The sequence below is a fragment of the Hypanus sabinus genome, chromosome 7, assembly GCF_030144855.1.
Source record: "Hypanus sabinus isolate sHypSab1 chromosome 7, sHypSab1.hap1, whole genome shotgun sequence".
NCBI classification, from domain to species: Eukaryota; Metazoa; Chordata; class Chondrichthyes; order Myliobatiformes; family Dasyatidae; genus Hypanus; species Hypanus sabinus.
The window spans coordinates 32,488,320-32,515,515 of NC_082712.1; the positions used below are offsets into that span (position 1 = coordinate 32,488,320).

Genomic DNA, 27,196 nt, shown 5'->3' on the forward strand with positions numbered 1-27,196 from the left:
AGACAGGTATACGGAGTTCACCACAGACAGCAAGATAAATACCACAAACAAAATGCTGGAGGAAATCAGCAGGTCAGGCAACATAAATGGAGAGGAATAAACATTTCATGCTTCAGGCTGAAACCCTTCATCAGATTCATTAGCAAGTCAGTGACTATCACTGAATTACCAGCATGGCTATGCTTCCTAAAGGTCAGAACTGTGTTGTCCACCCTGCAAAAATCATACAGATCTTGTTAAATGATAGTGATAAATGACTGTGCACTGGACCAGCTATTATGAGACATGGATTCAGATCTTTGCTGATTCATCATATTAAACTAGTTTAAAAGCAATGCCCAAGATATTTTCCTCAAGTATGCACTTTACATTTCCAGTAATGTCAAAGCAGTTCTTAAATCATATTGTCTGGTACAGCATAATGCAGAAATATTACAACAGAAACCGCAAGTGGGGAGGGAAGGTATGTTTCCATTTTAATGTGTCCAATCCACCTTATGAGAAACTGATTTTCAGGTCATATTTTAATCTAAAAGAATGAAATATTATTTCTACAGTGAATGAACATATGTACTCACATTGGACTGTTTGGTAGCTTGTTCCTATGTGCACGTGTCCATAGGCCAGGCAATGCCCAGAAAAGGCCTGTAACTTTAACATTACTTATGCTGGAAATTGAAACTTCTGTGATCCTAAGGTTCTCTGGAAGTTAAGAATGAGGCACAAAACTTAATGCTTAAGATTGTTTTTCACTAAATGCTACAAGAGCAGAAAATAAACAAGAAAAAGATGCAGAGAAAACAAGGAAAAGGTAAACAACAGTTATTGTCATCTCATACTCAGACTGGAGAGAACACAAATTTCAGTGATAATAGTTAATCTACAAAATAGCTAGATTCAAGTGGTGTGACACCTACTACTGAAAACCAAGAAGTTTCTAGAAAAATCCAGAAGCAACTTTGTCACAATTACTCTGAAATTCACCGAACAATTACATGTATATCAGTGATTATATAAAAATACAAGCAAGCACAGGAAAGTTATAACTACAAGAAAAGCAGCAATTCTTCACACCATTCCAACACTTGCATCAAATGTAGAAAAGTAATTTGGAAATGATCTAAAGATTTTTCATAGTTTTTCCATTTGCATTTGTAAAGGCAGGTTATCTTCTTTAAAATTCCAAACATGTGCCAGCACTATTTCCCCTCATTAAATGAGATGATAATTTCTTCTTTGCTTCAGTCAAGATTTAGTCAATTACCTTCACGCTCATTTTTTTTCTTTTAACTTCTTCTCATTTCCATTTCAGTCCCTCAGCTCTGCATCGATTTCCATGTCTCATTTATGTGCTTTTTTGGTTGTGGACACCACTGATGTTGAGTCAATTGCTCTCTACTAAAAGAAAGAGAATGGTGCCAGATTATAAGAGGACTGAATCAAACATTGTGGGGCTTCATTAAAATTGTAGATCCAGTAATTAGAAACATAAAATACACACACACACACACACACACACCCCACCCCCACCTTCTGGTTATTATGTGCGACATACGTAAAAACCTTCTCTGAGGATCATCACCTTGCTGTGGTGAGTTCCTGAGATCCCAAGAGCTGAAGGTTCTTGGGTGTCATGCCAATGGACTCTGACCCCAATCTGTCAAAGACTATGTGACCCTACCTGTGCATCAGCTTCCCCCATGTTAAAGAAAGTCATGCACAAGCATTCTCCACTAGGGAATAAACCCTTGGGAAAACGTCATTCTTGGCTCAAAGTTTAAGCATTATTATCACAGTAGTAAAATCTTAAGATGTATTTGTTGTTCAATATCTAAATCTAACCAAGATTTTAAAAATTTGTGGGGACCATTTTTGAATTTTTTTCAAAACTTTTGATTTCCCATTAAAGTACTGATGCTAATTAATAGCATATTTCACTATCTGATAAGGTTTTTTTTCATCTTTTTTTCTTTACCAAACAGCTTCGGCTTTGGTAATGGGGTTTTATATATATATATACACACGCACGCACACACACACACACATATATATATATATAAATTATTCATACCTCAACATACGAATTAATCTAATCTACATGAATATAGGGTAAGGAGTTCATTGATATGATTCAAATATAATGTATTTGGTATTATTGTATCTTTCTTTTGTTATAATATGTATTTTCTTGAACTGTAACTATGAAAATGGACAAGAGAGAACCAGTGGATGTAGTGTACCTGGACTTCCAGAAAGCTTTTGATAAAGTCCCACTTAGGAGATTAGTGGGCAAAATTAGGGAACATGGTATTGGGGGCAGAGTACTGACATGGATTGAAAATTTGCAGGCTGACAGGAAACAAAGAGTAGCGATTAACGGGTCCCTTTCGGAATGGCAGGCTGTGACCAATGGGGTACCGCAAGGTTCAGTGCTGGGACCACAGCTGTTTACAATATCCATTAATGATTTAGATGAAGGGATTAAAAGTAACATTAGCAAATTTGCCAATGACACAAAGCTGGGTGGCAGAGTGAAATGTCAGGAGGATGTTATGAGAATGCAGGGTGACTTAGACAGGTTGGGTGAGTAGGCAAATGTATGGCAGATGCAGTTTAATGTGGATAACTGTGAGGTTATCCACTTTGGTGGCAAGAACAGGAAGGCAGATTACTATCGAAATGGAGTCAAGTTAGGAAAAGGGGAAGTACAATGAGATCTAGGTGTTCTTGTACATCAGTCAATGAAAGCAAGCATGCAGGTACAGCAAGCAGTGAAGAAAGCTAATGGCATGCTGGCCTTTATTACAAGAGGAATTGAGTATAGGAGTAAAGAGGTCCTTCTGCAACTGTACAGGGCCCTGGTGAGACCCCACCTGGAGTATTGTGTGCAGTTTTGGTCTCCAAATTTGAGGAAGGACATTCTTGCTATTGAGGGAGTGCAGCGTAGGTTCACAAGGTTAATTCCCAGAATGGCGGGACTGTCATATGTTGAAAGATTGGAGCGACTGGGCTTGTATACACTGGAATTTACAAGGATGAGAGGGGATCTGATTGAAACATATAAGATTATTAAGGGATTGGACACGCTGGAGGCAGGAAGCAAGTTCCTGCTGATGGGTGAGTCTGGAACTAAAGGCCACAGTTTAAGAATAAGCGGTAGGCCATTTAGAACAGAGATGTAAAAAAACTTTTTCACCCAAAGAGTGGTGGATATGTGGAATGCTCTGCCCCAGAAGGCAGTGGAGGCCAAGTCTCTGGATGCATTCAAGAGAGAGTTAGATAGAGCTCTTATAGATAGCGGGGTCAAGGGATATGGGGAAAGGGCAGGAACGGGGTACTGACTGTGTATGATCAGCCATGATCACAGTGAATGGCGGTGCTGGATAGAAGGGCCAAATAGCCTACTCTGCACCTACTGTCTATTGTCTGTATTCTTCTTTGTAAAATTAATAAAAATATTGAAAAAGGAAGAAATATTTAAAGTAGAAGTAAGAGTAGCCCAAATGATTGTACCCCTCTGTTAGTCAACAAGATCATGGCTAGTATTTCACTTTGGTGCCTTTCCTGCATTAATAACATTTTCTTCAATATTCTCAATCACAAAAATGTATCAGTCACTGCCTTGAAATTCCTAGTGACAGAACTTACATGGCCCTCTTGCATTGAAAACTCTGAATCTGGTTGAAGCATTAAGAGAGGGCTGATCACATTGCTAGAGTCATACCATAGGCTCCCAATAACACTGGCAGGAATGAGAGGAATGGAAATGCAGGCAAGTCACAGAAAGGTGCTACAGCATAAGGTTACAATAGTGGGGGGGTTTAATTTTCCTAACATTGACTGGAATTCCTTTGTGCAGGGGGTTGAGATAGGATGAAATTTGTTCAGTGCACTCAAGAGATTTTTTGCTATAATATGCAGAAATAAATAAAGGCAATGTAGTACTAGACCTCCTGTGCTGTAGACCTTCTGTGATTGTTGCTGACTGAAGCTGGAAGAGCTCAAAGCATCAGACTGATTCAAGGTTCAAGTTTATTTGTCACATGCACATCAGACATACAGTGAAATGCCAACAGATACCATCTTCTCCATTGACCAGTACTGCCCTTCATCCCAACTTCAGAAATTTGATCTGGAAGTCTCACATAGAGCACTTTTTCAGTCCCACTCCCAATATATTCAGTTCCTCCTGTGGTTAGAAATGGACTGTTAGTGCCCAAAGACTCTCCTATTACTCAATAGGATGTGAGATCATGTCTCAAAATCACCACAGTCACATCACCATCCGAAGCCACATTTGCGAACAAATCAGAGGATAGATAATGGAAAGCTAGTTACAGATCTCTTAGCAACCATGGAGGGAAGCCAGGATTGTGTATTTTAGTTCAATGCCTGATATAACACTGTATACAACTAAGAAATCAGTTAAATAACCTGATAACCGATGGAAGCACAGCACTTGCATTTTGTTTATTAAAATATAGCAGCTCTGTGGGGGTAGTCTCCTTTCAGAATTAAATCACTGAGCATACAACTTGGAATTAGGCCAGGAAATTTGTTTCCTTCCACCTTGGAATCTTTCCATTAATGATCAACAAGAGAAAAAGAGAGAAGTGAAAGGATGTTATTGTGAAATGCAAGAGTAAAGGGGAAACACCAAAATTTGGAAATAAAAAAAAAAGCACTGCAGATGCTGGAGATAAAAACAGTAAAGAGCTCAGTCCTGATGAAGGGTCTCAACCTGAAATGCTGGCTGCCCACTTTTCCTCTACAGATGCTGCCTCGCCTCCACTCTTGGTCTTTGGTTTTAAAGTAAGGTTTAAGAGAGGCTTGAGGGTTTCTGGACCGAGCTCCCAGCAGAGTGAGGAAATGTGACAGAGAAAGGGGGAACGACGACGGTAACAAGGAAAGGCAAAAAGAGACAGAGAAATTAGAAAATGGAAGTGGCAGGAAGGCTTGGTGGGTGGGACCGCATCAGCAGGGCAAGAGCCAATGCCAAAAGAATTGGAAAATGAACTAATTACCAGTACTTGTACTGAGATGCAGTGAAAAGCTTTTGTCTGCATGTCATCCATATAGATGATTTCAAACACAAGTACATCCCTGTGATATAGAAGGAAAACAATGCAGAATTTAACATTACAGCTACAGAGAAAACACAGTGCAGATAAATAAAGCACAAGCCCCACGGCGAGGTAGATCGCATGATCAAAGGTTCATCTTTTAGCATACAAGAAGTCCATCAAGAATCTAATAAGAGTGGAATAGAAGCTATCCATGAGTTTAGCGAGATACATTCTTGAATTTTTTTTCATCTTCTTCCTGGTGAGATATGGAAGACAGAATGACTTGGCTGGAAGGGGTCCTTAATTATGTTAGCTGCTTTCATGGGACATTGGGAAATGTTTACAGTCAATGGAAATGAGGCTGGCTTGCATAATAGATTGGACTCTGTTTTAACTCTAATTTTTGCAATCAGAGCAGTTGCCACCAATAGCTATGGCCTGGAGAGGATGGTTCCTGGGGTGCATCTATAGGAAAATATGGCCAGGAAACAAGAAAATTAAACTAGTGAGGATAAAACATACAGAGCACAAGGGAACACAGATCCAAGACCTTCCCACAGCTTCACCCAAAACACTGTCTCCACCTCCCACCTTCCCTTCAGTCAAAACATCCATTGGCTAAATCCCCCATATCAAATGCCCAGCAAAACCTGTTTAGGATCAATCATCTGATCCAGGATTTGTAGTGTCAAGCAATTTGATATTCTATATCCGGTCTAGAGGGTTAGTGCCGTCACTGACTACATTCCTACCAACTAATCCATCATGTAACTTTTATTATAGTGATTATGTTGTGTCAGAAACGTGAGCAAGCCTGGTATAGTGGGCAGATTTCCCCACTGAAGGGGCTGGAGACCTACTCACCACTCGACTTATGAGGAGTTTCAAATTGGACTGCAATTGATCCAGGAGGTCGGGACTTCTGTGCTTACATGGGAGTTCAAATTTCCAACAATTATGGGTGGTAATTGCAAGCAGTTGCATCCAAAAAGAGAAACAATAACAAAAGTGAATGGGAAATAGAAATGAAGAGAAGAAGGGAACTAGAACTGATGGAGAGACAGATGTTTGATGTGACTGTGTTTAGCTTCATCTGCAACTGGCGTGAAACACAGAACAGTCGGAAGCAAACAGCACACGTTTGATCTTATGGAAAAGGATGAGATCCTTTTCAAACCTGATCAAAAGATTTTTTAAAAATCCTCTGGGGTACTGAGGTAACGTGAAGGGGGTGTTCAAAGAACCACCAGAGGTAACCAACAGTTCACCAATTTGAAACATCCAAGTCCCATTTCCTGAAACACTCGAGTTTTCCTTCTCCAAAATTTCATCCACTTCCCCTTTTTGTCACAGATTCTGCACCAACAGAACAGGTGGAAAACTCCAGCTTTTAAACAACAATCAGCATGAAAAAATGTCCATGATAGGAATACTGCAAAAACAAAATGAAATGGTAGAGAACCTCAGTGGGTCAGGAGGCATCTGTGAAGGGAAGTTGTCAGAGGATACTGGACATCTGCAGTCTATTGTGTCACCATTGTAAAGGTTTCCCTTTGGATACCGGTGTTCTCTGCCTGCTGGGTAACTAACCAAAGTGAATGAAGGCCAGGAAAGAGGGGTAGATGTAAATGTTTAATCACGACCAACTCTTTTCACCTTCATAACTTCCAACAAGTTGGTCACATCTTTAAACCTGTAAATTGTTTTTTTAAAGTACTGTACAGATTATGAAAGTATAAAATAAACAAAAAAAACTCTGGAAAATACTCAGATGGACAGGCCGCATCCGTGGAAAGAGAAAAATTAAGCTTTTCAGGTTGATAACATTCCTAAAAGAACTTTTAACCTCCAGTGTATTAGCAAGAGCGACTTTTTAACGGCTTTATTTTTGAAGGCGCCGCGGAAGATTTCACATCCACACATACGTTACTGCTCTCTCGAAGACGTCTTCACAATAACACTACTCCCGCTACTTGGCTCCTTCACTATTCTAGCTGTGGGCTCTGGCTTTCGGCGCCCTCTGCTTCCCCGGACTGTACTGCACTTAGTGCAGTTGGAGCTCGGCCCGCAACTCAGGGAAGAGGACGAGGAGTTCACAAGAGCCAGCCTCCTCGAAAGTGAAAGTTCAAAGAGGGAACCCGGCCTACCTGACACCCAAAGGTGTTGGACTGGCTCGACATGGCCGAACGCCGATTGTCCAGTAAGTAAATATCCTTCCATCTCTGGCATCCTGCGATATACAATAATGTGAAGTAAAAGCTAAACGACTCCTGCGTCAGGGTCTGGTGTAGCAATGGGCATTACATTTAGCTAACTACTGCTTTTGACTTCCAAAGGCTAACACTTCTAACTGCCCGGGATTGGGATTATAATTAGCAGAGGAAGTTACAATTCTTTGCGTTGATTAGCAAAACTCAGGAATCCTTTTGCATCGTGGCACAAGCCTCGATGTTAAACTTATATGACTGTCTCCAAATGAAAATTGAGAGACTTTGATCCAACCCCGACTCCCGGACCATGCCGTAGGAAACAACAGCAATGAAAATGAAGAGAGTTCGTCTCCCCTGTCTCTTTCAACTGATGCCGCCTGCTGAGTGTTTCCATTTGTTTTTCTGGTCGATGCAGATTTCCAGCATCTGTAGTTCTTGTGTTTCTGTGGGTCTCCGGCGTTTCTAGCAGAGGGCAAGTGCGAGGTCTTTAGGAAGAGGAATCAAAAAGCCGATACTATCTGGAGGGAGACGGCAAACACGCGAGGTACAGGGGGGATCTCGGAAGTAGGCAGACCCTGTAAGTAGCTTAAAGGAAAATTGCACTTTGACCTTAATTTCAAAGGGTTTAGAGAATGGGAGGTTTGCTTACAGTTGGATAAGATGTCGTTGAGGCCTTACCTGGGTTCAGTCTGGTACCTTTACCTAAACAAAAAGATATTATAGCATTCCTGGAACACACACAAAATGCTGGTGGAACACAGCAGGCCAGGCAGCATCTATACGGAGAGGCGCTGTCGACGTTTCGGGCAGACGAAGGGTCTCGGCCCTTCGTAAAAAAACACTGAGAGAAAAAAATTACACTAGACCTCAGACCTACCCAGGCCTGCATAAAGTGAACAAAACAGTGTAGGCATTACAATAAATAATAAACGGACAATAGGGCAGTAAGATGTTAGTCCAGGCTCTGGGTATTGAGGATCTGATAGCTTGGGGGAAGAAACTGTTACCATAGTCTGGTCATGAGAGCCTGAATGCTTAGGTGCCTTTTCCCAGACGATGGGAGGGAGAAGAGTTTGTATGAGGGGTGCATGGGGTCCTTCATAATGCTGCTTGCTTTGCAGGTGCAGCATGTAGTGTAAATGTCCGTAATGGCAGGAAGAGAGACTCTGATGATCTCAGCTGACCTCACTATCCGCTGCAGGGTCTTGCGATCCGAGATGGTGCAATTTCTGAACTGGGCAGTGATGCAGCTGCTCAGGATGCTCTCAATACAACCCCTGTAGAATGTGATGAGGATGGAGGTGGGAGATGGCCTTTCCTCAGCCTTCCCAGAAAGTAGAGATGCTGCTGGGCTTTCTTTGCTATGGAGCTGGTGTTGAGGGACCAGGTGAGATTCTCCTTCAGGTGAACACCAAAAAACTTGGTGCTCTTTACGATCTCTACCGAGGAGACGTCAATGTTGTGTTCACATTCAGGGACAGGTTGTTGGCTCTGCACCAGTCCGTTAGCTGCTGCACCTCCTCTCTGTAAGCTATGTGTTGCAGCACAGACGTGGGTCAGCAGAGTGAAGGGCAGTGGACTGAGCACACAGCCCTGGGGGGCCCCAGTGCTCAGTGTGATGATGTTGGAGATGCTGCTCCCAATCCGGACTGGCTGAGGTCTCCCAGCCAGGAAGTCTAGGATCCAGTTGCAGAGGGAGGTGTTCAGGCCCTGTAGGCTCAGCTTTCCAATCAGTTTCTGAGGGATGATTATGTTGAATGCTGAACTAAAGTCTATGAACAGCATTCGAACGTATGTGTCTTTTTTGTCCAGGGTTAGGGCCAGGTGGAGGGTGATTGCAATGGTATCGTCTGTTGAGCGGTTGGGATGGTTTGCAAACTGCAGGGGGGGTCCAGTGAGGGGGGCAGCAGGGTCTTGATATGCCTCATGACGAGCCTCTCGAAACACTTCATGGTGATGGATGTGAGTGCAACGGGACGGAACGATATTTGTTGAGGCAGGACACTGAAGACTCAGCAAATGTATAGGATTGTAACTATAATAGGATCAATGAAAGATCAAGTAAAGAATGGAAGACAACAAACTGTGCCTTTGAATGGAAGTTCTACAAAAGCTAGTGGATTCGGGTCAGTACATCATGGGTAAAGCCCTCCCAACCATTGAACACATCTGCATGAAACGCAGTCATAGGTAAGCAACATCAGTTCCCCCACCACCCAGGTCATGCTCTTTTCTTGCTGTTGACACCAGATAGAAGGTACAAGAGCTTCAGCACTGACATAACCAGGTTCAAGGACAGTTACTACCCCTCAATCATCAGACTTTTGAACAAAAGTGGATAACTACACTCATCTGTTGAGGTATTCTCACAGCCAATGTTCTCACTTTAAAGACTCTGTCTCTTGTTATTTCATGCTCTTGTTATTTATTGATATTTATATTTGGGCAGTTTGTTGTCTTCTATGCTCTACTTGATCTTCTGTTGATCCTGTTATAGTTACTGTTCGACAGATATGCTGAGCATATCCACAGGAAAAAGGATCTCAGAGCTGTATGTGGTGACATATGTACTCTGATCATAAAATTTACTTTGAACTTTGTCTATTATAATGCAAGAAGCTTAACAGGTAGGATGTCTGCTTTAGGGTCCTGGCCTGAAACATCAACTGTACTCTTTTCCATAGATGCTGCCTGGCCTGCTGAGTTCCTCCAGCATTTTGTGTGTGTTGCCTGGATTGCCAGCACCTGCAGAATTTCTCTTGTTTGAGGCACATGTTGTTTTGTAGCTTTTACAGAAATGTGGTTGAGGGATAGCCAGGACTGGCAGCACAGCATTCCGGGGTAGAGATAATACAAGCCTGATAGAGATGGATGTAAGCAGGAAGGGACTGGTTGCATTTTTGATTAGCATAAAAGATAGGACTGCTCCACAAATTAAAGTCCTAAATTAAGCCAAGGCTAAAAGTGATGGCATTGTAAAAGTTGATTGGAAATCATAGTCATAGGACACTACAGTGCAGTGTTCAGCATGGACTGGTGGCCCATTTCATCCGAGCTGGCATGAACTCTGTCTGGTCCCACCTATCCACACCCGAACCAAATCCTTCCATACCCTTGTCATCCAATTCAATCCAATTAAACATTACAATTGAACCCGAATGTACCGCTTTTGCTGGCAGCTTGTTCCACACTCACACCACCCTCTGAGTGAAGGTGTTCCCCTTCAATATTTCACCCTTTCAGGTAGACGGACATCTGGCAAGTTGGAGCTGTTAAGAAAGGGAGAGTTCAGGGAGCCTGTCCCTATCTGATTGAAGTACAAGGCTGTCAAGATTTAGGAACCCTGACTGACAGGGTTGTTGAGAGATTGGTCAGAGTAAAAAGGAGGGAAAAGTCTGAGTAAGCAGCTGGGATAAGTATATCTCTTGAGGAGTACAAAAGGAGGACAAAATGAGGACATGAGATAGTAATGGCAGATATAAAGGAGGATCCTCAGAGATTCTCAAAGAGCAACAGGGTAACTAGAGAGAGAGTAGAACCCAGTAATGGCAAGGCTGTAATATTTCTCAACTGCATTTACCCTAAAGAACTTCAGGTAGGCTCTGGAACTTGGGGAAGAAAACAGTAATATCTTGAAACATATCCACAATACAAAAGAGGAGAAACTAGCACACAAAGATGGATAAGTCCCCAGCAGTTGATCAAGTGTGCCCTGGGGCATCATGGGAAGCAGGGGAAGAAATTGCTGGCTCTCTGAACCATCGTTAGGCACCAGAAGGCTGAAGGGTGGCCAATACTGTTGCCTTTATTGAGGAAGCCAGGGAAGTACAGGGCACAGGCCAGTGAGTCCAACGTCAGTGATGGGGAAGTTACTGGAGGGGATTCTGGGAGACAGGATCTACATGCATTTGGAAAGTTGAGGACAGATTAGGGATCGTCAGCATGGCTTTGAGAATGGGAAATCATGCCTTCCATGTTTCATTGAGTTTTGTTTTTGAAGAGGTAAGCAAGAGGGGTGTTGTAGAACAGACACAAGTACATAGTTCCTTGGAACGAGCCGCACAAGTAGAAAGGGTGGCAACAAAACTATTTGACCTGCTCACCTTCATTGATCAGGACACAAAGTGCAAGAGATGAGACATCATGTTGCAGCTATATGAGACAAACCACACTTAGAGTGTTGTGTGCAGGTTAGAAGGATATTAAGCTGGAAAGAGTGCAAAAATTATTTCTGGGACTGGAGGACTCGAGTTACAATGAGAAGCTGGATAGACAGTGAATTTTCTTTCCCTGGACAGAGGTACAAGCTTAGCTTCATTTGTCACATGTACATTGAAACAATGAAATGCAAAATTTGCGTCAATGACCAATACAGTCCGAATATGTGCTGGGGGCAGCCCACAAGAGTTGCCATGCTCCTGGTCTCTATAGACCATGCTCACAACTTACAAGCCATACGTCTTTGCCATGTGGGGAGAAAGTGTGGAGCAGCCAGAGGAAATCTACAGAGTCATGGGGGGAACATACATATTCCTTACAGACAGCGGTGGTGGGAATTGACGTTGTAATGCATTGCTGTGCTGCCAGAAGCTAAGAGATGACCCTACAGAGCTTTATAAAATGATAATAAGGGGCAGAAATTAGGTGAATAGTCCCCATTTTTTCCCCCAGTGTGGGGGAGTCTAAAACTGGAGGACGTAGTTTGGGTAAGAGAGGAAAGGTTTTAAGGGACCTGAGGGTGGTGATATGTGGAATAAGTTGCCAGAGGAAGCAGTAGAGGTAGGTGCAAGTATAGTGTAATTAGAGAGATACAGGGATAGGAAAATTTTAGACATATGGGCCAAACATGAGCATATAGGATCTGGTTGGTAATGTGTTCTGCATGGACGGGATGGACTGAAGGGACCTGTTTCCACGCTGGATGACTCTGTGCCCAGATGGGACAGATCTACCGGAAAATGCCTCGAGTTACCCTACCGCATAGCCCTCTATTTTTCAAAGCTCCATGAACCTATTTAAGAGTATCTTAAAAGACCCTATTGTATCTGCTTCCACCACTGACTCCAGCAGTGCATTCCACGCACCCACCACTCTGTGTGAAAAACTTACCTCCAGCAACCCCTCAGTACCTATTTCCAAGCACCTTAGAACTATGCCCTCTCGTGTTAGCCATTTCAGCCCTGAATTTGGATTTCAACTTGGAGTGATACATCTTGGTATCTTTCCCTTTGGCCCACCAAATCCAGGCTGAACATCAACCATGTATTATTACTAATCCCACATCAATTGCAAATGTCCATCTATTGACCAATTGCAAGGCAGGATATCTAGGTGAAAACATATGTTTTCGTCTGTTTTATTCAGCATCAACCTGTCCTTCAGGATCAAGGATGACCCGTTTCCACTATCGCCCTGTGGATTCTGAGGTGGCTAATGTTGTTTCAATCTCTGCCACAAGAAGGGAAGGAAGTCCCGAAGTAGTTCTAAGAGCACGCGGAGACTGGCCACCACTTCCTCCCACTGAAGAGACTTAAAGTAATCAGTTCCTTTTTGGATGCTCTTTGTTTCCTTTCAGTCGGTTGACATGAGTCAGTGAAGATCAAAGAGTTGTCAAGTCAGAGCATGAAGGCCAATCATTCAGCCCAACATGCCCACCATACTGACCAGTGGGCAAGCATCGGTATCAATCCCATCTTTAAGCCCTGGGGCCATAGGATATTCTGTCATTTTTCAAGGAAGCTTTGAAGTGTTGTCTGTTATCTTCATGGAAGTTTCTCGTGCCAAGACAGAACTCAGGCGTGTTACCTATTTGGTGTCTGGTGTAAGATTTGAGCACAGTGTAGTTCAAGCCATGGGAGTTGGCCGAACATAATGAGAGCCTCGTTACTGGGAATATTGGAATAGGAATGGATCCTGAGTTGTGTTGGATCCTGACACTTTTGCAATCCAAAGGTTCTTTGGCAATGGAGAATAAGGCATAAAATTTATTGCTTATGATTGTTTTTTTTTAAGCTTTACAAGAGCAAAAAATAAGAAAGTGGAGCCAAGAAAACAAAGGAGAGACAATAGAAAAAGTAGGTCTCCTCATACTCAAACTAGAGATAAACAAACTTACAGTGAAAACAATTAACTGATAAAGTAGTCAATAGCCAATATGCTACAACCTGCTACAGAAACTTGCATAAAAATATAGAAGCAACTGTACTGTAAAGACTGGGAAATTCACTGAACAATTACATATACACAAGGTGATAATATAAAATTACAAGCAAGCATAGGATAAATAAACAAGAAAAATAACAATTCTACACCCCAATACAACAGGTGTTTCATTATTTAAAGCATTTTCTGGAGATTTCATTGGTAATACCATGCTAGAGTTGTCAGTCTGCAGGTCATCCAATCTTCAAATCATAAAGGACGGTGTGAATCATTGCTTTTTGTTAGATCAAAAGCCTGCTTCTAAAATTGACATCTTGATCTTCAAGGCCTGTTTTTCACAAACAGCCAGAGTTTGAGCTAGTGCATTAGAGGTGTGTGTGTAGATTGTTATCAGTACCTGCCTTCATAGAGGTGGCTAACAGGATGTGGGACAGAATCCACGTTTTCCAGTGTCCTCATCACAGATTTTTATCAACAGAGATTACTGTTATGGATGTTTAGAGATAGATCTACTCTCTTGTATGCACACATTGGGTAAGATTGTCAGATAAAGAATGAAGGGGAAGAACATGAATTAAAAGATTGTGAAAAGGAAGGAAACCAAGGGTGGAAGATCTGTTTAGAAGTTGTTGGAAACGCATAAGGTTCAGAGTTATAATGGTTGAAGCTGTGCACAGTCCTGTGTAAATTTCATTGCACATCAACTTTATAGTTTATTTCAATGCATGATTAGACAAGACCAGGAGACACCTTTGCAGTAGATAAAGTATGAGACACAGTAAAGAATTTGAGAATGAAAGGTTGATAGTAATACAACAGGAAAAGGCAAAAAGCTAGAGGATTGTGATACAACCCTGGTGTTCCACACAGATGCTTATAAATACCTAGAATCTTAAATGAGGAACCCGATGCCTGTTGCAATCCAGTTTCAAAAATAGGACATTGATGTTCTGAAGTCATCTTCAGTGTCTCAGCAGCTATATTTAAGTATTTAATTTGGTATGTGTGTTTTTTTTTCTTCTAAAAAAATGAAAATTGAAGGAGATTGCCCATTTTTTTTTTTGCAGTTAACATAAAGCTTACATACTGGTAGAGATTGACCAAGTATAAAAGCTCCCACGAATTCCATGACCAGCTTCCAGTCAATGAACAACCCCAGAATGGTCAGGGAGCTGGGGCTGGGGCTGGCGAAGCTTAGCACAATCCGTGGGGGAGCAAGAAAACATTGGGTCTGCTGATTGCTTCCAGCCTGAGGCAGGTGCTGGTCTCACAGCCTCCAAAACTGAAATTAGCTTGGGTGATTTCTGTTTTAATCTTGCTCTTGTCTAGCATACTGCCTGCTGCTTTGTTTTACTAATCCATTATAATAAACTGTTGCTAATCGTTTTAAGTGACAGCAGGCACAGCTGCTGCTGACTTGCTCCGCACATAAGTGGCACGAGTCTACAACTGGGCTTTACTCTTTTGGCAAGAAGAGCAATACAGCCTGCCTCAGGGCTCTGATCTTCCCAGTGCAGATACATATCACTTTATATACCACCTGTTTATTTAATATCCAAAATGCTCACACCATTGCTTGTGTCATGATTGCACAAATGCCGGTAACTTTTTAACTGGGCAAAAAGAAACAAAACTTTTTCTGATTTGGAAGCCAGTGTTATAATTGTGAGTTTTCATACAATTATGTAGCTTGGAGACAGGCCCTTTGTCCCACTAATTAGATGTCCTCCATCGTTTTACAAGTTCAAGTTTATTCTCATCTGACTGTACATATATACAACCAAAAGAAACAATGGTTCTTTGGACCACAGTGCACACACAAAAACATGTATCACATGCAGTGCATAATACAAAATATTACCATTAATGAATTAATAAAATATAATGTAGTTCAAGACCATCAAATACCCGTTTACCCCGCTCTGACACTGATCAGAGTCACAAGAGGTTCTGCAGATGGTGGAAATCTTGAGCAACACACAAAATGCTGGAGGGGTGCAGCATCTATGGAAGGAAATAAACAGTTGACATTTCAGGCCAAGACCCTTCCTCGGGACTGGAAAGGAAGTGGAAGTAGTCAGAGTAAGAAGGTGGGGAAAGAGGAGCAGTACAAGCTGGCAGGTGATGGGGGAGACTAGGTGAGGGGGAAGGTGGTGGTGAGGGCGATCATGTGAGAAGCTGAAAGATGATAGGAGGAAGAGGCAGAGGGCTGAAGAAGAAGCAATCTGATTGGAGAGGACAATGGAATAAATGAAGGGAGGTAGAAAACCAAGGGAAGCGACAAGTGGGTCATGAGAGTGGGAAGAGAAGTGGTGAGAGTAACCAGAATGAGAAACAAAGGGGGGGGGGAAGACAGGGGAGAGTGGTTATCAGGAGTTATAGAAATATACAATTCATACATTACTTGAGTCCTGAAGAATAGTCTCGGCCTGAAACAGACAGACAGACAGACATACTTTATTGATCCCAAGGGAAATTGGGTCTTGTTACAGCTGCACCAACCAAAAATAGTGAAGAAATATAGCAATATAAAATCATAAATAATTAAATAATTATAATGAGTTATTCATACCAAGTGGAAATAAGTCCGGGACCAGCTTATTGGCTCAGGGTGTCTTACACTCCAAGGGAGGAGTTGTAAAGTTTGATGGCCATAGGCAGGAATGACTTCCTATGACACTCAGTGTTACATCTCGGAGAAATGAGTCTCTGGCTGAATGTACTCCTGTGCCTAACCAGTACATAATGGAGTGGATGGGAGACATTGTCCAAGATGGCATGCAACTTGGACAGCATCCTCTTTTCAGACACCACCATCAGAGAGTCCAGTTCCACCCCCACAGCATCACTGGCTTTACGAATGAGTTTGTTGATTCTGTTGGTGTCTGCTACCCTCAGCCTGCTGCCCCAGCACACAACAGCAAACATGATGGCACTGGCCACCATAGCCTCGTAGAACATCCTCAGCATCGTCCGGCAGATGTTGCTCTGACCTTTCTTGTAGACAGCCTCAGTGTTCTTTGACCAGTCCAGTTTATTGTCCATTCGTATCCCCAGGTATTTGTAATCCTCCACTATGTCCACACTGATCCCTTGGATGGAAACAGGGGTTACCGGTGCCTTAGCCCTCCTCAGGTCCACCACCAGCTCCTGGTTATTCCATCAACTGGTTAGTCCCCTCCATGGATGCTGCCTGACCTGCTGAGTTTCTCCAGCATTTAGTGTGTTGCTCTCTAATGACATTGTATTCTCCCTGTATTTCCATGAACCCATACCCAATTCTACGCTTAACTACTGTACACATGGGATAACACCTACAGCGGATCTGTCATCCAATCTGTCCATTTATATGGAGAGAAACCTGCACCTCCAGAGGACACCCATGTTGTTGCAAGGAGAAAATCTGCAGATGCTGAAAATCCAAGCACCGCACACAAAATGCTGGAGGAACTCATCAGGCCAGGCAGCATCTATGGAAAAGAGTACAGTCAATATTTCGGGCCGAGGCCCTAAAGCAGGACTGCTGAAGGGTCTGGGTCCTAAACGTCAACAGTACTCTTCTCCATAGCTGGTGACGGGCCTGCTGAGTTTCTCCAGCATTTTATGTGTGTTGCTTGTGACGAGGAGAACAAAGAAAAACAACAAGGTCGAGATTGGACCTGGGTTGTTGGAGCTGCACTATTCTGATGCCAGGCTGTGTTATTTCTGTGGTCGTACATTGGATGAAGATCTTTTACTGCAGAGAACGCTGTGCTGTAGCCCTGAAGCTAGTAGTTGGTTTACAGCTGTCACGTGTACTGAAGTACAGTGAAAGGCTTCTGTTTGCATACAGTCCAGGCAGACCATTCTACACATAAGTACCAAAGGTTAACAAGAGTTCAAATTATCAAAGTTCATGTATGTCACCATATACAGCCCAGGGATTCTGAGAAAACAGAATGGAAAATATGGTGTTACTGTTACAGAGGAAGTGCAGTGCAGGTAGGCAAATAAAGATGATTAGGCATCAACGGAGTCCAAACAGATGCAGATTACTAATTGTCCATGTCATTTTCCAGGTGGAAGATTCCCAACCCTGCAGGTGAAAATGGATTTCTGGGCCTTTGTCTTGTGGTTAGAGGTGACTTTATCATATTTTGATACCACATTCTGTGAAAACCAATGTAAGATAAAGGATCTGGTTGCAGATTGCAGTCACTTGAAGCTCTCTGCGGTCCCTCCAGACCTGCCTACCAACATAACAGAACTCAACCTCTCCCACAACCAGCTGAAGCGTTTGCCAAGCTCTACACTATCCCGGTACAATCAGCTTCAAACCTTGCATGCTGGATACAATGACATTCCAAAACTCGATGAGGGCCTCTGCAAAGTTCTGCCACTCCTGAATGTGTTAGCGCTGGAACACAACCAGTTATCTACGTTGTCTGTACGTTACTTCTCATACTGCAGAAACTTGACCGAATTGTATTTACTGTCCAACAGAATTAAGCAGACCTCAGAGGATGTTTTTGGCAGCCTTCAGGTAAGATCCTCATCTCGGCTGTTAATGTTTTTTTCATTTTGATACATAGAAGGAGCCACGTATGCCATCAATCCATTGCAGATCTCAGAACAATCCTATTCCTCCACTAGTTTTCCCTGTGATCTACCCTAATTGAATTTCCATTAGCTATCCTCTCCCTGTGCCCTGTGGATATCATCTATCGCCCAAGCACACAGTACAATTTAGAGCGGCCTATTAACCTACCAACCCAAAAGTGCCATGGTACTTAGTGCTCTACTTTAGTTTGCTGGCCAAAAAGCAGAAGAACTGTGGTTTCTTTGAAACCACAAGCCAAATTGAAATTTCAGCCTGTTTTTCAAAGCATCTTCCCAATGCTGTTATTAATCTCAATGTTCCATCTTGTGGCTGCAATTCGGAGTTGCAGTGCCCTTCTTTGCCACATTCCTTTCCACCTGATACCACCAGATGGAGATGTAACAACCATTCGTTATTCATTTGTTCACTCATTTTGTACCATGTTGTATGACGTGGACAGTCATGACCATGATTGTTCTTGGCAAATTTTTCTATAGAAATAACTTATCATTGCCTTCTTCTTGGCAGTCTTTACAAGACCGGTGACCCCAGCCATCATCAATACTCTTCGGAGATTGTCTGCCCAATGTCAGTGGTTGCATAAACAGGATTTGTGAAATGCACCAGCTGCTTATACGACTATCCACCACCTGTTCCCATTTGTTATGAAAACTCTGATAATCTGCTCTCTGAACATTGAGAAATCCTGATGGTTTGGAACATGGCTCAATAGATGATGCTTGCCATGTTCCTTTCCAAGTCCTCAACTTCGTAGGGATCTGCCTAGTACCCTGCAAGCAAAGCTCAGAAAGCAAGGTCCTTGTCTAGTTTGTATAAAAAAAATTTAAAAAAAGAGACCATGAGATCAAAAGACATAGGAGCAGAATTTAGCCATTCGACCCATCAAGTCTGCTCCTCCATTTCATCATGGCTGATTTATTATCCCTCTCAACCCCATTCTTCTGCCTTCTCCACATAACCTTTGACGTCCTCACTACCAGCCTCCACTTTAAATCTACACAGTGACTTGTCCTCCATCAGTGGCCATGGAAATGAATTCCACAGATTCCCTATCCTCTGGCTTAACAAATTTCTCCTCATCTGTTCTAAAAGTATGTCCCTCTGGTCCTAGACTTCCTCCATTATAGGAAACATCCTCTCCGTATTCACTCTATCTTGGCTTTTTAGTATTCTAAAGGTTTCAATGAGATCCCCTCATTCTTCTAAACTCCAGCGAGTACCAGTCTAGAGCCATCAAATGCTCTCATACTTTAAGCCCTCCAGGCTTGACAAGAAGCTCAGAGACCTCGGCCTTCACCCTGCCTTGTGCAGCTGGATCCTGGACTTCGTCAGATTGCCGACAGGTGGTAAGAATGGGCTTCCTCACTTCTGCCCCTCTGATCCTCAACACAAGAGCTGTGTCCTAAGCCTCCTCCTTTACCCTCCGTACACCCGAGACTGTGTTGCCACCCACAGCTCCAATCTGCTAATTAAATTTGCAGATGACACTACATCGATTGGCCTAATCTCAAATAATAACGAGGCAGCCGAAAGAGAAGAGGCCATCACCCTGACACAGTGGTGTCAAGAAAACAACCTCTCCCTCAACGTCGCAAAAACAAAGGAGCTGGTTGTGGACAGAGACAGGTTCATCCCTATTGATCTGGGGCGGAGAGGGTGAACAGCTTTAATTTCCTCGTAATACACATCACCGAGGATCCTACGTTGTCTCTACCAGCTGTATGGTATGTACAAACCAGACTTTTTCACCTCAGACAGTTGAAGAAGTTTGGCATGAGTCCCCAAATCCTAAGGACCTTCTACAAGGACACAATTGTATTTCTAAGCTATATTGACTGATCTGTTGTGTATCTTACTGTATATACCAATTATATATAAATTTCTATATTTTGCACATTTAGACAGACTTACGAGGGGTGATTGATAAGTTCGTGACCCAAGGTAGGAGGAGTCAATTTTAGAAATCCTAGCACATTTATTTTTCAACATAGTCCCCTCCTACATTTACACACTTAGTCCAGCGGTTGTGGAACGTACGGATCTTGGACCTCCAGAAAGTGTCCACTGATGGGTGCTTGATAAGTTCGTGGCCTAGGGTAGGAGACGAGTTGTACAGCTCTCATTACAAGCACTTACAGGTCAACTCTGAGTGATTATACAGAAAGTTTGAAGTTAATAACTCATCTCCTTCTACCTTAGGCCACAAACTTATCAATCACCCCTCGTAATGTAAAGATTTTTACTCTTCATGTATGTGACGGAGTAAGAAATAAAGTCAATTCAATCTTGTCATTTCTGGGGTCAATCTCATGAACTTCCTCTGGACCCTTTCCAATGTCAGCACATCCTTTCTTAGATACAGGGCCCAAAACTGCTCACAATCCTCCAAGTCTGACCAATGCCTTTTAAACCCTCAGCAGTGCACCCTCGCTTTTATATTGTAGTTCTCTCAACATGAATGAATGAAAACAAAGTTTGATGATAAAGTAGTAAAATTTTATGTTGTTCTAACTGGACTGTGTTTGTCCATCAGGAATTGAAAATCCTGGATTTATCTCACAATAAACTGGTCTCTGCCAGTCTGGGAGTGCTTCAGCAATTACCGAAGCTGCAAAGACTGGCGCTGTCCGCAAACAAAATTGTGCAGTTGAAATCAAACGATTTTGCCATCCTCAGCAATACCACGTTGTACCAGTTGGACCTGTCCTTCAATAAACTAACTCAGGTAGAGTATTTTGTGCTGGCCGTTTATCCATTGCCACAATATACACCTTATAAATTTAATAATAAGATGTTTCAGCAACAATACAAGGTTTAGATTCATAGGCATGCTAATAAGAGAGCAAACATCATGATCTGAGAAGGCCAGCTGTATTTGGTCTTTGCTGCTAGAGAAATTGAGTACAAGAGGACACTAGATTGACATTCCATCTTGAATATATACAATACTGGTCTCCCTGCTTAGAAATAATATATTTATGAGAGTGAGTACAGTATTTATCAGATAGGTTCCTAGCATGGGTTACTTGTCCTTGAGGAGAAGTTAAATAGACTGGCCCTATACTCTGATGATTATTTGTTATAAGTGCCTAATTCTTCTTAAGTGCCTAACACCAACTCTGAGCACAGTGCTTTGCATGATTGAATTCAACAGAAATAATATCTAAGCCTGCATTCCATACATTGTATGCTGCCACATGTAATTAGGTCTGTGTGCATATCAAAAGAGTAACTTCTTGTCATATTTTGCATTTATATTACAGTATGATGGCACACTCAATGTGATTGTGTATTTCTATGCATAGAGGTTAGATCTGCACTGAGATTTTAAAAATGTGTAACTTTATACAACAAAGGGAAAACCACATCTGAGATCGTTAATGTGAGAAGTTGGCAAGTAAATTAAAATATCAGCATCAGTTATGAAGATAAGTTGAGCGAGCTAGGGCTTTTCTCTTTGGAGTGAAGGAGGATGAGAGGCTACTTGATAGAGGTGTGCACGATGATAAGAGGCATAGATCAAGTGGATAGGTAGAGACTGTTTCCCAGGGCAGAAATGGCTAATACTAGGGGACATAATTTTAAGGTAATTGGAGGAACGTATAGTGGGAGGGGGGTGGAATATCAGATAATTTTATTACACAGAGTGGTGAGTGCATGGTTGGTAATAGAGGCAGATACATTAGGAATATTTAAGAAACTCTTAAATAGGCACATGGATGATAGCAAAGTGGAGGACTATGTAAGAGGGAAAGGTTAGATTGATCATCGAGTACTTTAGAAGGACAGCACAATATTGTGGGCTGAAAAGCCTGTACCGTGCTGAATATTCTATGAATACAAATCAAATTAAATATCCTCCTTTTTCTCTTTACTAGTTTGATCGTAAATGTTTCCGCACAATTGGAAGCTTACGCAGTCTGGTTTTAGATGACGTTACTCTGCAGCATGGTGTCACCGAGCAACTTTGTGAAGAATTGTCAGGAACAGATATTGCCACACTTTCTCTGAGGAACACACATCTGAAATTAGAGCAGAAAACTTTTGCTGGATTAGCAAAAACCAAGTTAATATCTCTTGACCTGTCCAACAATAAGTTAACCACGCTGCCAGGCAACTTGTTTCAATGGTTGCCTCACTTGGAGAATCTTTCTCTTGAAGACAACAACATCAGACATATTGGCAATGAAACTTTTGCTGGATTAGGTAATTTAAAAAGCTTGAACCTTAAGAAAAGCCTCAAAGGACAGGACATCTCAGACAAAGTACAATCCAGTATTGATGACTACTCCTTTCAAGGGTTAAGGAATTTAATCCATCTCAATTTAGAAGATAATACTATTGTAGGTATAAAGAACCATACCTTCTCTGGCTTAGTAAGTTTGAAATACCTGAGCATGTATAACTGTTTGGTGGATTTTAGGACAATAAATAATGAAACTTTTCTGTCCCTTACCAAGTCTCCCCTCATTAACTTAAACCTGACAAAAACAAAGATTTCAAGGCTTCAGGCTGGTGCATTTTCCATCTTCAATAGGCTGAGGAAACTGGACCTAGGCCTCAATTTTATTTCTCAGACCCTTACTGGAGAGGAATTCCAAGGGCTGAATGCAATAGAGGAGATATACCTATCATTTAACTTCAAACTGACTTTATCATCATCGTCCTTTGAGAATGTTCCTTCGATAAAAATCTTAATGCTTAGCAAGTCAAAGATTTCAACACTGAACTTCCAACCTTCACCGTTCCATCTTCTTCAGAATCTCACAGTCCTTGATCTTAGCAACAATAATTTGGCTAATTTACATAAAGATGTTTTCAGTGATCTCCTGCGGCTTCAGGTATTAAAGTTACAACACAATAACTTGGCACGTCTCTGGAAAAGTATTAATCCCGGTGGTCCAGTTCTTTACCTTCATGGTTTGAAGGAGCTTCGGATACTTGATTTGCAATCAAGTGGATTAGATGAGATTCCGGAAAAGGCCTTTCAGGGATTATTTAAGCTAGAAACTCTGGATTTAAGTTTGAACGACATAAACTTCCTTCCAGATCATGTATTTGATGACTTAGAATCTCTCAAGTCCCTATATTTGCAGAAAAATCTTATTACCTCTGTTGCAAAAGATGTTTTCGACCAAGTGTTTAGCAACTTAGCAGCTCTCTACATGGGATTTAACCCTTTTGATTGCACTTGTGAAAGTATTTCCTGGTTTGTTACTTGGCTCAAGAAGACCAATAGCAGTATCCCTGGCTTGAAAAATCAATATATTTGCAACACTCCTCTGAGTTACCACAACAGTAGTGTTGCAGCTTTTGACACCTCTCTCTGCAAAGATCACGTCCCATTTAAGAGTGCTTTCATAATTAGCATTAGTGCTATATTTATATTTGTATTCACTGTGCTAATGGTTCATTTCCAAGGCTGGAGGCTGGAATTTTACTGGAATGTTTCTGTTAATCAGATGTTTGGATTTAAAGAAATAGATCATTTAGAAATCCAATTTATGTATGATGCTTACATCATCCATGCCAAAAATGACAGCGAGTGGGTCAATGATAACCTGATGCCTTTGGAGAAATGTGAGCAATTTGAATTCCAATTTTGCCTAGAGGAGAGGGACTCTGAAGTTGGAATTTCTGAACTGCAGTCCATTGTGGACAATATAAGCAGAAGCAGGAAAATCATCTTTGTCGTGACTGTGGAGCTTCTGAAGGATCCATGGTGCAGAAGGTATGCTCATTTTAATTACTCATTTTACAGAACGTTATAAAGTGCTCGCAACACAGCACATTCAGCCCAACTGGTCAGTGCTAATTCATTTAACACCCTCATCATCTTGCTTTCTCCCCCATGTTATTCCCTTCAACTTCTTACTCAAGTGGTGTATTCCACATTCAAACTATTTTCAGCTCCATTCCAGGAAGCCTCACTGGAATTTCCTGTTAATTTCATTAGTCAATCTCTTATATTAGTGGGACCCAGTGCAAAGATTTTCTCTAGGTTGATCTTATCAACAAACTGGTGAAGACTCTGATCAGGTAATCACGTAGTTTTACTTTTTCTGCAAGAAATCCCAATATGTTAAGTAAGGGTGTCAAAGATTATAGGGTTGAGGGAGATAATATATCAAATGGCAGACAGATTCAGAGGGCCAATTGGCCTAATTCTGCTCCAATGTCTTGTGGTCTTAAGTGTCAAGGATATAACCTATCAGATCCAATTAAGTTGTAGTCAGTCTGTTTAGACTTTCTCCTGTGCTTCTGTATCCTTTTTAAAATAAGATCATTCTGGGCAATGCACAAAGCACTGTGTGGTGTTGTCATTAATTACTCTGTTAATGGTGGGATAGGGGTAGATAGTGAAAGGGTGTTGAACGTATCTCCTCGGACAGGGGTCCCCAACATTTTTTATGCCATGGACCAATACCATTAAGCAAGGACCCCAGTTTGGGAACCCCTGTTCTAGGAATAGAAACTGAGGAAGAATTAATCTATTTGAAGATTGAATGGTACAGAGGAATATTTCACCACTGCCATCAGATGAGCATCTATTTTCCCCTCAGGATAGAATGTCAAGTGCCAGAAGGATTTTCTTTTAAGATCAGAGGGGAGAGTTTAAAGATGTGAGGGGCAAGTTTTTATTCAGAGAATGAAGTTATCAGGAGTAGTTGTGGAAGCAAGTAATTTAGTGGACTTTAAGAGGCTTTTAGGTAGACACACTAAAATTAAGGGAATGGAGAGATATGGGTGAAACTCAGGAAGAAGCTATTTAGTATAATTTGGTATCAAGATAAGCATATAATGGGCTGAATATCAGATAGATGAAGCCCATATTAAATAGAGTAACATTTTTCTCACACAGTTGATTGGGGGTGGAGGGTGAGACACAGTTATATAATCCGAGTTTACTATGACTTTCATTCCAACCCCAAATACTCCTTTATCCTTTTTATGAGTAAAATGGGAATTGGCACTCAGTGAAGTTGTCAGAGTGTTTGCATGAGTACTGCAACACATAAATCTTAAATCATAGCAGGTGCTCCTCTTTTAGTGCAGACACATTACAAGGACTGAGTCAAGAGAGAGTTTACTGTGTGCACAGCTTCGTGTGTGAGTTTTCAATTACCAACATTAGCTCCCTGAAAGTGATAATCAATTTGAATGTGTAAGTTAACAATTAGTACTCGTATTTTTCTCAGATAGAAGTATTTTCTTCTGTTATACAATGAAGATTGCGATTACTGCTTTGATGAAGTTTCTGTCTCTCTACTAACTGCAGGTTCAAGGTCCATCATGCAATGCAGCAAGTGATTCAGCAAAGCAGAGATTCCATTATTTTGATCTTTTTGCAAGACATCCCCGATTACAAATTGAACCAGATGCTTTGCCTCCGAAGAGGAATGTTTAAATCACACTGCATTCTTAACTGGCCTGTCCAGAATGACCGAATATCAGCCTTCTACCAGAAGTTTAAGGTTGCTCTTGGCTCAAGCAACCGAGTACAGTAATCTTTTTATAGATGTATAAAACCAATGATGATGACTCTAAACTTTGGGTTAAAAATTTAAGAAGGTTTGTCTTGGGCAAAATTAGCATCAAATGTGTTTCTTCCCCCCCCCCCAATTTGCTTTACAAATTCAGTGATCAAATTTCTTTCCCAGTTACATTGTACCTGCTTGAAACTGTTGGAAGTGTCAATGGACAGTTTTATTTTGCTGTACAAATGCATTGGAGGTTAACTAAGGAGGTTAATCAGCAAAACATTTGCTTATCTCAACACAGAAATCTCCATTCAAATTGAACCCCCGCTCCCCAGATGGTTAGACATTGCATACAATTCTGATCCCTAAAAGTGGCTTTTGGAATTATGTGGAGCTGAGGAGAAATCAAATAAAATTTTCATCATTTCATGAAAGCAGTAAGATTGAATCTTCTGAAACCAAGAAAGAAGAGTTACCTTTGGGAACATAGTTTATCTTTTCTCTTGTAAATGGGAGGCAGGCAAGGCCAGTATTCATTGTCCAGGTTTAATTGCCTCAAAGGAGATAGAAATGGGTCTATTCAACTGCTACAGTCATATAGCAAAGGTCCTCTCTCAGTGTGGATTTGTAAGAAGTTGTGAAGAAGGAACTTTAATAGAGTTCCATGTGGATGCCTCGGAATGGAGCTGACAGACTCCCATATTCCTATATATGCCCTACAGTCACCTGGATTAAAAACTTGCTGTTTCAAGAAATGTCATAGGAACTTGGGCAAATTGTTGCAGGTGGTGGTGAAAGTGAGTGGTTAAGGTGAATCTGGGTTGGTGATGATAAAATCAACTTCAGCATCAAGCTACTGAAATGTAGCTGAAGTTTTTATTTACAAACCTGACCTTTTGCTTAAATGGGGTAATGGCTTTGGGAGGGTCAGGGAGAATCATTGACTGTCAGATGCACAATACTTCAGTGCCTATTACATTTCTAGATTATGATTATCTCGGGGATGTAGATGGCTGAGGATTTGATAATGATAATGATATTTAATGTCATGAAAAGGTGGTTTTGGTAGAGATCATTGTTTAAAAACTGTTTAAAACATCTCTATACTATGTTATGTTTTGGATAAACATTGATTCATTGTACATAAATATCTGTGAAAATACCCTCCATTAAGGCTGAGCTAATACTTATTCTAGTGTTTCTGTTTTGAACTTGTATTTTAAGTATTAAGTTCACCAAATTCCATAATTGTCTCTATGATCATAGAAGCAAATGTAACAAGTTTGATCACCCATCCATCATACTTGTGAATGCTGCTGTAAAATTGCTCCATTTTTCTTTCATTTGTGCTTACTGATTTTGAAACAATCTTTATAAAATACAGAAACACTCCACTGTATTGTGCCCTGAAATCTGTGCAGTTGATGTCTGAGTACCACCATAAACTGCAAAGATCTGACTGATGTTGACCAGGACTCTCAGCTTTGTTAATGTTCTGCTTAGAACAGAAGCAGCGATATTCTTGAATGCTCTGAGATAAGGTTAAGTAAGGTTTGGAGAAATATTTACACTATGAATGACTTTTCCCCTTCAATTTTTGTTCTCTCTCCTTCTCTAATTGTTCTTGAGATAAAGTTTTCTTTGTTGACAAAGCACAAGAGTTTGAAACAAAGCAAT

General features: G+C 41.4%; 1 protein-coding gene and 1 long non-coding RNA gene across 6 annotated transcripts; one reads left to right on the plus strand and one right to left on the minus strand.

The window, feature by feature from the left end:
• Positions 1-583: 583 nt before the first annotated feature.
• On the minus strand, positions 584-7,084 carry LOC132396659 (uncharacterized). The gene is made up of 3 exons (XR_009513066.1): positions 6,992-7,084; positions 1,265-1,398; positions 584-702 (listed from the first exon to the last, which is right to left on the minus strand). It is a non-coding gene; the product is annotated as an uncharacterized LOC132396659 (long non-coding RNA).
• Positions 7,085-7,107: 23 nt separating this feature from the next.
• Positions 7,108-26,911, plus strand: tlr3 (toll-like receptor 3). 5 transcript variants are annotated; one of them, XM_059974391.1, is made up of 5 exons: positions 7,108-7,266; positions 17,497-17,960; positions 20,572-20,763; positions 21,917-23,769; positions 25,318-26,911. In XM_059974391.1, the coding sequence occupies exons 1-5, from the start codon at positions 7,245-7,247 to the stop codon at positions 25,544-25,546; spliced, it is 2,760 nt and encodes a 919-aa protein (XP_059830374.1). In that variant the 5' UTR covers positions 7,108-7,244; the 3' UTR covers positions 25,547-26,911. The 5 variants fall into 5 exon arrangements, with proteins under 5 accessions (XP_059830374.1, XP_059830379.1, XP_059830376.1 ...); XM_059974396.1 differs by having other exon boundaries at positions 23,651-23,769; XM_059974393.1 differs by lacking the exon at positions 7,108-7,266 and adding an exon at positions 7,750-7,853.
• The last annotated feature ends 285 nt before the right edge of the window (positions 26,912-27,196 follow it).

What these genes read in the sequence shown, in the direction of transcription:
- tlr3 (XM_059974391.1), top strand. Translation starts at nt 7,245, where the DNA reads ATGGCCGAACGCCGATTGTCCA. An exon ending in CCTTCAATAAACTAACTCAG is followed by an intron (nt 20,764 to 21,916) that starts GTAGAGTATTTT and finishes TCTCTTTACTAG; the next exon opens with TTTGATCGTAAATGTTTCCG. An exon ending in AAGGATCCATGGTGCAGAAG is followed by an intron (nt 23,770 to 25,317) that starts GTATGCTCATTT and finishes TACTAACTGCAG; the next exon opens with GTTCAAGGTCCATCATGCAA.